Consider the following 11,372-nt stretch of genomic DNA (forward strand, 5'->3'; position numbering starts at 1 on the left):
TCTGCAAGAATTTGGCTGTAATGCCAATGTCATTTCCAGTGAGCTCATCATTGTTGTATACCCCATAAGAAACAAATTTGGAGTGACAGGGTCTAGATCTGCAATATCAGAGGAAACATATCCAAGCTACTCGCAGAGCATCCTTGATTGACCTAATCTTCTTTTCCCAGATGCTGTGGGGAAAGTGTGGGGAACCAGGAGGAATGAATTTAGAAATGACTTGGTGGTCATGTAGCTGTTCCTGCAAACTTGGTGCCATAGCACTGAAGGCCTTATTCAGCTCAGCTTGCCCTTCATGGAAGTTGGTGCCCTGATCTGAAAAAAGTTTGTGAGGCCGACCTCTCGTGGAAATAAAGTGGCGAAAGACTGAGGCATCAGTATCAAGATTTTCAAGGATATCCAAGTGAATGCAGTGTGTTGTCATGCATTTGAAAATTATGCCTCTATGAATGGAATGGACTATGTCTCTAGACTTGGGTCAAATTCAGGAGCCAGAGACAACAACCTGCGCTGTCCACATACCTCTAGTCCTCAGCCAATGTCAACTCTTGTATATCACTGATATGAGTGCCCACAAACACTCCAAAGGATAGTCTGTTTGATGCGTAATGTGATTTCCTTCTGGATGAAAGAAGCAAGCTGAGCACCTGAGAGGGCAGTGCACAACTCAAATTGAGGCATCAAAATCTGCTTCCTAAGGGCTACCCTCGACTTGGCCTTGATGAAGGACACAGATACCTGCCCCTGTTGGTTGTCGGAATGGAAGTAGCCAGCTCAATCATGCTCTCCCTGTTGTATCACAGAAGACGTGAAGCTGTCGTGCTGTGGTGGAGGTGTGGAGGTGACATGACGGCTCATAACAACAAGGTAATTTCACGTCTGAAAACAAACAGAGTTCATTCTCCCATGTCTTCCGTTGATCAACCAGCTTGGCCAATTCAATGATTCATGTCATTACTATGGAAGACAACTGGAACTACCTTTACAATGACACAAGAGGATCTGTTCAGGTGATCAAGGAAAAGAGTTGGAGATGGTGTACTGACCATCATGCAGGTGTTCTCTACTGATCGTACAATTTCATGTGAGATGGTTAAATGGATACCCCTACAGACAGTGCAGGGTCTCTGGAGAGTGCAGGCCTCAGGAGCATGTGTTCATTGGGTTTTCTGGATGGTTGATAGTTTGGTGAACCCTGGACAGCTGTTGAGGAAATGATCCTTGTTATTGCAAAAGGGGCAGAAGTGAAATAATACATTGAAGCTAAATATATACATTGCATTTTCAAATTCTGTCCACTAATAAAAAAAAAACAAAAAAACAAAAAACACTCTGCAAATCTAAGTGATATGTCTTTCTCTGAAAGTGAGATCCGATCACAAGTGGGCAGGCAAGACGCGTGTGGAGACACATTTAATGCCTGGTGTGAATGGACAGACTGACTATGAGGTTTTTAACACAAACACATCCACGTGTGTGATTACCTACGTTGTGATATTCCCAACATAAAGAGCTGGCTTTGCATAAAAGTTCCTTTCCTGGTGAGAGGCAAAAAGGTTCACCCGGAGTTGCCGGGCGGACCTGAAGAATTTCCCCAGCTGTTTTAGATAAGAGCCCAACAGCCTGTACAAATGATGCCTGTGATTGTAGAGTTTTTTCCTTTAAGGAATGAATTCAATGATGTTCCTGATATCCAGTCTCTGTCCATGGTGCTGAAATATGCACCAGAATAGATACCATGAAAGCTGTTTTCACTGCTCACTCTTAGTAGTGTTTTAAAGTAACTCTCACATTTAATGCAATAAAATTCGGTCCAGTTGTCATCCAACAGGTATCCCTGTTGCCATGACAACCCATCGTGACAAGGTTTGTTTCAGGTGAAATTAAGCCCGCATTTTGCATAAAAGAAAAACTGAGGTATAGTTACCATACCTGGCTAGCTCAGGTTCAGTGTGGAACAAAAATCTACACACTAGGTCTATATGTTTTTTTTTTTTTTTTAACTTCAAAAATGAGGCATTAAAATGATTGAGTTGTGTTGTACTGACTCTTAGATTTCCTAAAATATACAGTGCATTCAGAAAGAATTCAGACCTCCATTACTTTTTTAGGTTGCAGCCTGAGGCTACAATCTTTTAAATTCATTTTTTTCTCTCATTAATCTACACTCAGAACCTCGTAAAGACAAAGTGAAAACAGAATTGTAGAATTTTTGGCAAATTTATTAAAAAGGAAAAACAGAAATATCACATTGACATAAATATTAAGACCCTTTGCAGCGACACCTGAAATTTAGCTCAGGTGTCTCCCAATTCTCTTGATAGTTGCTGAGATGTTTCTACACCTTGATTAGAGTCCACCTGTGCTAAATTAAATTGACTGGACATGATTTGGAAAGGCACACACCTCTCTATAGAAGGCCACATATGCCAGGAAAGAAGGAAGGCTTCTCTGCAGAGGCAAAGGATCTGCTCTTGCGTGTACACATGCAAGTTAAAAAACAACAACAGGATGCCATTAAGGCCCCCTGAGGTGAAGCAGGCGTCCCTTTGTGTATGTAACAAGTGTATGCGTGTTGGCACCCACGTTGGGTGTAATTAGGTCGGAAGGCTTTGATTATTGGAGGACATACAGTATGATCTAGAGGCAGAACAGCTACAATTTTTTAGATTTTTTTTTTAAAGATTTTTTTTGACATTTCTTCTTTATTTGACAGTCACAGTATAGAGAAACAGGAAAAGGAAGGGAGAAAAAGAGGATGGTATACAGCAAAAGGCCTGAGATTGGATTTGAATCTAGGACGCTCCAGTCAGGACTGAGCCTTAACAAGTGGTACACGCTCTACCAGGTTTTCAAGTATTTATGAGAGGAACAGGAGATTTGATATTGGCCTGTAATTAGTTAGGGCTTCAGGATCAGTGTTTGTTTTTTTGGCAAAGGCCTGATCATGGCCATTTTAAGAGCACAGGGACAATGTGCCAGAGTTACGTGACGGTTTTAGAAGATTAATCTGGCATACTACTGTGCCTATCTGCCAAATACTTTTGTGCACAGTTATGGCTGTGTGTCAGCCAGCAGCTGAAATGCCTTTGACAGTCAACTTATCTCTCATGTTGGCGATACACTGGGCAACTTTTTGGTCAGCATGAGCAACAGCCTGCCCTGCAATTCAGCTTTATCTTTTAATCACAGACCTTTTTAGACTATCTTGTCAAATTTGTACAGGTCAAAGATTTGTGCATACAAAAGTGTAATAGACTACTGAGGATATACACTGAAATATACAGTCTGCTCTATATCTTGCACCTTTGTACTAAATGTCCCTTTGCTGTCCTTGTTTCATGTCTTTACTTATGTAAGAGGCCAGTACATGTTTATAGATGTCACTGGCAAAATACAAATTCCTGTATGTGTTTTGAACGTGGGAAATACATTATTCAGATTTGTATATAGGTACATTGTTTACTTTTACACATATACCCAGTTTGGTTCATATGTGTCAGCTACCATGTGCTTAATCCATCAGATTTTAATCGCAGGAACAAATGTTTGCTATCATCTTGAACAGTACTTGCTTTTTTCATTGTTGTTGTTCATTGTTGTAAAACTGCAGGTTTTACCATTGCAGGTTTTACCGTTACCGTTGCAGGTTTTACTGTTTTACTGAGGTTTAAAGAGTGCAGAATAAAACGATACATAAAAGATTTTATCAAAACAGTCACATAAAAATATGATCATCTTTAAACAGGATAGTTTGGCTTAAAGGTTTGGCTCAGACATTCCTTACACCACGACAGCAAACACAAAACACAAGCTTCTAAAGTTGGAGAGCTGTTTGGCTTTGGGCTGATACGACCAACTTGTACAGTCCCACAGTGCTACATAGACCTAATTAATTTGTTGTTTTTATGAATGTGATTTCATCTGTCTGGCTCCCTGAAGGACACAGACTTGCCCCTCCTGCCAACTCAACTACAAGCTAATAGCAGAGGCTGATATCATGTTCTTTCACTATCAGTGAACTGACACATGCACTGTATTTTAATTATGTGTCATATAACTACATGATCTTTCCTTACCATTTGACAAGTCCAATGTGTATTTGTTGGGATGTCACCTCTACACTGTGCTGCATTGTGCTATGGTGCCAGTGTCTTGTAGACATAGAGACAACCAGATATGTATCCCTCCTCCTTCTCTGACACTGCTTTCTCCCAATCCTCCACCTCAGTTTTATCTACACAAACCCAGAGCCCCTCTTCCTCCATTCGCTTCAGCTCACACTCCAAGGCTGCTTTGTATTCCAAATTGTCATAGTTACTTCTTGTCGTCATGCAAATGTAGCCACCTAGTGGGAACAAGGGATAGTGCATTAATGTTAGTGTGTGTGATTAAACCATACCTACACTAAGGTTATTGAGTTGTAATCACAGATCAAAAGTTCAGCTCAGAGAGAGCGCCTCACCTGGTTTGGTGGCCTTGCACAGTTCTCTGACTACCCCGACAGGAACTTGACCCATACTCAATGCTCCGGTGATCATAACCACATCAAATGACCCTGCAGCAGGAGGTGAAGAGGCCAGTGAATCAAAACAGACAACAGATGAAGACTTTACTTCCAAAATTAGATATCCACTGCAGATTTATCTAATGAGCACTTTTTGAAAACAAGGTTAAAAACGACAATAAAAACCCAACAGCAGTGATAAAATCAAATAAGAAGAATGAAAGATGAGCGCAATCCGCCAGAACACAAAAATCTAAGTGAAAGTAAGTTCAAGAAAGTATAGTTTCAACACTGATTCATGAGAACACACTGAATAAAATAGGCTAATCTCCTCAGGCGGCTTGTATAACACATACATGGACTCTAGACTCTGTCACAAACCCTGCTGGCACATCCTCATTATCCTTAACTCCCGACTCAGTGTCTCCACACAGCCACACTCCATCCACAACCCTCCTAGAGACAGACCTCTTTGGAAAAAAAGCTTATATTTTTTAATAAAATTCTGTCCCAAAGATTGGGTATTGCATCGCTACACTGGGTGATGCCACTGAACCTTGGTCTACCAGTGCAATATGCAATAGGCCTGTAGTTCAACCACACATACACATATATATCACCAAAAATTAGGCATTTTCTGCTGATTGCAATCATACTCAGCGTGAAGCAATGAAAACAGTTTCTGTTAGCTGTACATCAGTTCTCCCGATGTAAACAAACTCTTCTGGCGACTCGACATCAGTTGATCATTTCCAGCTGTTGCCATGTCAAGGTGACCCACCTGGAAACAATTTTATTTGCTGTGAACCAAAGTCCCAAGCCAGTTCTACCCATTCAACTTTGATGGTCTAGACCCTTTAACATCATCAATAAGGCTAAAGCATTTAGTAACTGTGACACTAAAACATGAACACTAAAATCAACCCAGAGTACTGCACCAATCACCCTCAGAAATCCTGCAAATATTTTCAGTGCACTGAATATGCAACACTTCATTTCATTCATTATTGATAACTACAGTCAGCTAGTGTAAGCTAATGGCTGTTTGGTAGAAGCCCCTTTTTATAGCCAGACAGACCAAATGGCCTGGATTGGAAATGTTACAATTATTTGTTCACATCAGCTAAACCAGTATGAGTGTATGTGGTTCTGTGTCCTGCTCTGTGAGGCTGAGACATACACACACTTCCATGTTTTTCTCTGAAAATGCTGAATGTGCTTCTACACATGGCATAAATGTGCATTTCTTGATACGTCTCTGAACTGCTCAAAAAAGTTTTTCTGAATGTTTTTTACATGAACATAAATGGACTGAATCACAATAACTCATTTATCTCATAAAAATTAAGAAGTAGAGTCTGATTAAGGGTTTCATCTAGCTTGGTTTGTGTTATCAACAGCGTATGAGGGCACTTTATGATTAAAAAGGGCACAGTCTGTGTCTAAGAAGTGGCAAAGTTATGTTTTAAAGCTGTGATGTCTGAGGAGCAGGCTTGAATTCATACTTGTATTCCTGTTTAGTTTGGACATTGACGTGAATTAAGGTGTATTGTATTTGTTCTTTTGCTCTTGTTATGTTATTGCTTTGATCTGTTATGTTTTGTAGTGTCTTGTAAGTCCATGCCTGGCTAGGCACCTTTTGATGCATGACATCGGGAAAAAATTAAATTAAATTACTACTACTACACTTAAACACTTAATTACCCCATTGGACAGGTAGTGGCTCCTCTCCCAGCATGCACTGCTTGAGGTCCTGGTAGAGCTCTGTCTTTTTAGCCAGCTCCATCATACCTCTGCTTCCATCAATGCCCACGAAATGTCGAAATCCATGTCTTTTCATCTGCACAACAGTGACACAGCTGGTTGAGTTCAGGTCATGGTGGTAAAAATCAAACCTGTATAAGGACGACTGATCAGAAATAGATCAACAAATGGTTGGACAGTTTGGAATAAAACCCTGGTTTTAATTAAAATATCCCCAGAAAACTACACAGATTCAGAAGTAGCTGCTGTAAAACCATAACCACAAAATGATAACACTTTAACACAAATTTTGAAACAGAGAAGTCTTTATCAGACTAATATTTTTATAGCACAGAACTGTGCCACATAATTATCGAATTATGCTGGAGGTTAACATGAATTCATAGGAAACAATGAACTATCTCTATTCTATTTTTTTTCAGCCAGACAAAGATGTTGTCAAATTTCTGCATTTTGTAATGTGTGTAAATAAAGCATTACTTCCTCAAAGGTATAGCCCAAGTGTGTGTCATCTCCTTTTGATTTTTGCAAGCACATCATAACTGTGAGGGTGCTTTTTTTCTGCTGTGTTGTTTACCAGCTTGGCGACCTGTCCGGTACCACAGGCCACATCCAACACCACAGCTGCTTCACGGTCACCAGCGAAATGAGAGTCGATGCTCTTCACTGCTAGACTCGGAGCACGGAAGTCCAGAATAGCCACATCCTGTCCAGAGCAACAGTAACATAAAACAGAAGCCATAAGAAAGCCTAAATAGGTATCTTAGTCTTTTTTAGTGTCATTTGTGCTTTCACTTGATAGTTTTAGTCGAGAGTGACAGAAAAGATTCTGGCAGACAGAGCATGCAACAAACATCCCAGGCCCGACTCTAACCCAGGAAAGTCTGGGGTGGCAGGTAACATATTTGTCAGTAAGATGTGTGATCTAATAAAACAAACAAACAAACAAACAAACAAAACATTCTGGATATGCCTTACATGTTGCTAGCTGTAGGTTAGAACTTGCTTCTTACAGTCTTAAATTAAATGTTCCATACTTTGCATGTAGGTTGATGTAAATCTCTGCAATGACCAATCATGTTTTAAATCAATGTGGAATGCAAAAACAAGGCTGTTACTCACACGATAGATATCATGTAGATGATACAATAGATGGTGCCAGTTTTGTCATGATAACGCTATTGATCAATCATAAGTCAAATAATCGATAGAACCTGGGATACAGAGTCTAGATATATATTCACTATCCTCTTGTTACAATTAATGTAACTCTATTCATAAAGCACAGATGCTGTACATATTAGCCCATCTGTGCCATGGACTGTTACATTCCATAATTAAATATTGTACTTCATATGAGGAAAAAAAAGCTCCAAAAAGCAAAGTTCTTAAAGAGGAGAGAAATAACCTTATAACCAGTATAACCAGTATAGATAGTTATGACAGATTTCCCTACAACATAATTGAACATTGTTAAGATGTTTATTCCTAATCCACACATTAATTTGGTGGTCCCACACTAGGATTACACTTGACAATGTGGTGCTGAGAAAAATTTCAGTACCACACTCTCTTCTTTTATTTTCACACTGGATGCTGAAGTTTGTGGCAGTCTTGGTTACTGGCCACAAGAGGTCATTCATGCCTCGGTTTCTGTGATCAAGGCAGTCCATTTATTTAGAGTACAGGGACTGCCCTATCCTGTTAAAGGATGAAGTCACATAAAGTAATGCAGCACATACTTTTTTTTCTTTTTAAAAAAAAATCATAATTGTAATCATTTGATTTTTGCACAATAAAATTATAGGCTACACTTAAAATACCTTCCGTCAAATGTCATTGGAAAGTAAGGAAAGTACTGCTCATGTTTTGCACATACCCTGCTTCAGCCGCCTCACCTGATCATAGTTTTCTGCCCAGTTGTCGTAGAAGGTGATTTTATTGCTTGATGTTGTATTCTTATGAGCTGATAAAATAACAGCTTTCACATTTTCAAATGTTCGATTCTCAGCCGACATCATGCCATTCACCTTAATCGAAAAAGAAAAAAAGAAAAATACATAGTTACAGACACAACAGTCACCGGTTGTTACAGACATTATAGCATGCATTTACAGAGAAACAAGTTCTCATATCATTTATTATTTGTTTGTTTATTTAAAAAGGGACAGTGTACATTCATTGACATTTCAATATTGAATTAAAATGTAAATGCATGAATTAGCTAGATTAGCTAGTTTTCATCCGCAGTCCCTTGGCAGGCCAAGGCAGAAGAAAAGAGTAAAACAGTAGAAAGAAGAAAAGAAATAAAATCAGCAGAACAAAAATGAAGCACTGTTAGAATAACAAATTACTAAAAACAGACAAGCAAGCAAGACTTACAGACAAGCAGACATACAAGGTGTTACACACAACACCTTGGGGGTGGAGGGGTGGGGGTTGCCAGCCCATGCAGTATTTCAAAAATGAGACAGGCATCTAAAGCTAAAGCTGTCAAACTTAAACAGTTTATACTTTGTTAGTATAGGACAGTGGTGATAGCTGATAGGCTTTTGATCTAGTGTTTTTACAGTCTGCTTGTAGAGGGTTTCAATTGGCTTCAGAGTTGTTGTGCTTGCTTGGGACCAGCTTATGAAACAATACGAAATGTGAGAAACGATCATGGCGTGCATAAAGAGTTTGGCAGACTCTGTAGTCAAGTATGGCCTCATGTGTCTAAAGTTAGCTAAATTAAATTTAATGGACCAATGTTGCAGTTAGTTTGGCTGCAGCCTGTTCCTTATTTTTTGCGTGCACATAAAGAACAGTGTCGTCCGCATACATATGAACATCAACAGATGGACAGACTGACGGCAAATCATTAATATACATGTTAAACAAGACAGGGCCCAATACTGACCCCTGGGGTACACCGATATTACTACTGAGGTACGAGGAATAGCTGCTACCAATGCGTACACTTTGTGTCCTGTTACCCAGGTATGAATTCATCCATTTTATGGCATCTGCCGAAAAATTTAAATAAGATCACTTTGCTAAAAGTGTCAGGTGATTTAAGTTTTTTTTTAAGATCCAGAAACACTGCACCAACTACACCACCTTCATCCAATTTGGACTTAACATTCTCCAGGAGGTAGCAGTTAGCTGTCTCCGTAAAGCGGTTGGTGCGAAATCCAAACTGCATTGGGTGCAAGGGGGTGGTACCCTGATTCAGGTGTGCTGTCAGCTGTTCTACAACCCATTTTTCATACACTTTGGATACCACTGATAAAATACTAATGGGTCTGTAGTTTGACACAATTGTTTTGTCACCAGACTTAAAAATGGGGGACACCACCATAAAGGTTAAAATACAGTATGTAGTCTTTTGAACTCATCCTGTGGCTACTCATAACCACCTTTGACTTCCAAACCTTTTAGGTTATTCAGAGACATTTACTTGCTTTCTGAATATGTGGGATCCAACCAAAGTGCAAACCTAACCACCTCCAGAACGTGTCTGAAGAGGAAATTCTAACCTGGTAAGAAAAAATTCCAGTGCAACAACTTTGAGCTACCAGATAAAAAATGTTGTGAGAGTACTATGATATTGCGCAAATACTGCTGTGGGATGAAATTACTGCAATCCAAAGTCAGTTTACTGTGCTTACTGTTATTATTATTATTATTATTGTTGTTGTTGTTGTTGTTGTCGTCGTCATTATAGGACTAACAGTAGGCCTACCACATTTGTATACCTTTGAAAAACCTATATCTTGTATAGTTTGGTGAAAAACAATCAAGGTTATAAATCAATAAAGAACATCATACTCATGTGTCGCCTGTTCCTGTAACAGACTAGACCTGTCTGACATTACATATTAGCCTACAAGGCAAGGTGAGCGGATGAATCCTGAATAGGCTGCATACATCAGTGAATCAGCGTCTGACCTCACAAATGCTCTTCTGGGCAAAAATTCTCACAGACACACTCCAAAATCTTGCATTAATGTCTATGGATTTAGAATGGGATGTCATAAAAGCTACAGCTGGTGTAATGTATAGGTGGCCCAATCATTTTGTCCATATAGTGTATTTCCTTTATAGGACACAAGAATTAGCCCTCTGAGTTAGTGATGAATTGATTTGACGGCTAAATGATTAGTCCATTGAAAATTATAATTTTGATAATGAAGTAATACATTTTGGAATATATCAAATGAAAAAACGAAACATTTGCTGGTTGCTTCACAAATGCAAAAAATGTTGGCTTTTTTATATTTCATTTATATGACTATAAAATTAAAACTTTTTCAGTGGCTGCTAATTAGACTAGGGTCTGGTAACTTGTAACGGGCATTTGTCACGGTTTTTGACGTTCAACAGACATTTAGCTAACCGAGAAACTACGTGATTGATTAATCCACAGCGAAGGTGATTGTTAATTGCTGTCCTGACAAAAATGTTACATTTAAGAGCTGGAAATCATGGGCACCCTCCCACCACCTTTTATTCGACCTGGTGCCGACAGATAACGCCACAGCACGTGCAACAGTGTAGCGGGGTCACTTACGGTAGCCTCACTGACACGTAGGACTTGTAGTTTACGGCAGACTCGGATATTAGCCTTGTTTGAGTGGATCTAGTTTCCACGTAAATTAAATATCCTAGAGCATGCAGTCCAGAGCCATGTAGAGAGACGCAACCTTTCCTGCTGCCTCCTCCTGACAACACTTCTACTTCACTTCTGTTTCGTTTAAATACGCTTTGTACTGCCTCCGCCCTACGTGGGCAGTCGTAAGGAGGTCCTTTATCGTTGTTGGGGATAAATACAAGAAAGATCTTTGTTTGTCTATTGGTTGATTGATTGACTGATTGATTGAATGATTGATTGATTGACTGATTGGACAAATCTCCGCATTGCTGCTTTGTGCTGCAAAGGATAGACGAAATTGCTGAACATGTATTGGAATTTTAGTTAATTTACTCGTCAGAGTTGTTGAACCCATCCGTTTTATTGTCGTTCGCTGCCTGCGTGCTCTCCGCTCCATAAACTAACATCTCTCGGTTAAATTACATTAAAAATGAGAGATTCCGATTGATCATGTGGACCGAGTTGGTA

General features: G+C 39.5%; 1 protein-coding gene across 1 annotated transcript; it reads right to left on the reverse strand.

Moving 5' to 3' along the window:
• Positions 1-3,509: 3,509 nt before the first annotated feature.
• Positions 3,510-11,031, reverse strand: mettl27 (methyltransferase like 27). Its single transcript, XM_030068049.1, has 6 exons — positions 10,824-11,031; positions 8,170-8,301; positions 6,849-6,977; positions 6,212-6,347; positions 4,466-4,558; positions 3,510-4,348 (listed from the first exon to the last, which is right to left on the reverse strand). The coding sequence occupies exons 2-6, from the start codon at positions 8,290-8,292 to the stop codon at positions 4,140-4,142; spliced, it is 690 nt and encodes a 229-aa protein (XP_029923909.1). The 5' UTR covers positions 8,293-8,301; positions 10,824-11,031; the 3' UTR covers positions 3,510-4,139.
• Between the last annotated feature and the right edge of the window lie 341 nt (positions 11,032-11,372).

The sequence above is a fragment of the Myripristis murdjan genome, chromosome 14, assembly GCF_902150065.1.
Source record: "Myripristis murdjan chromosome 14, fMyrMur1.1, whole genome shotgun sequence".
In the NCBI taxonomy this organism is placed as follows: Eukaryota; Metazoa; Chordata; class Actinopteri; order Holocentriformes; family Holocentridae; genus Myripristis; species Myripristis murdjan.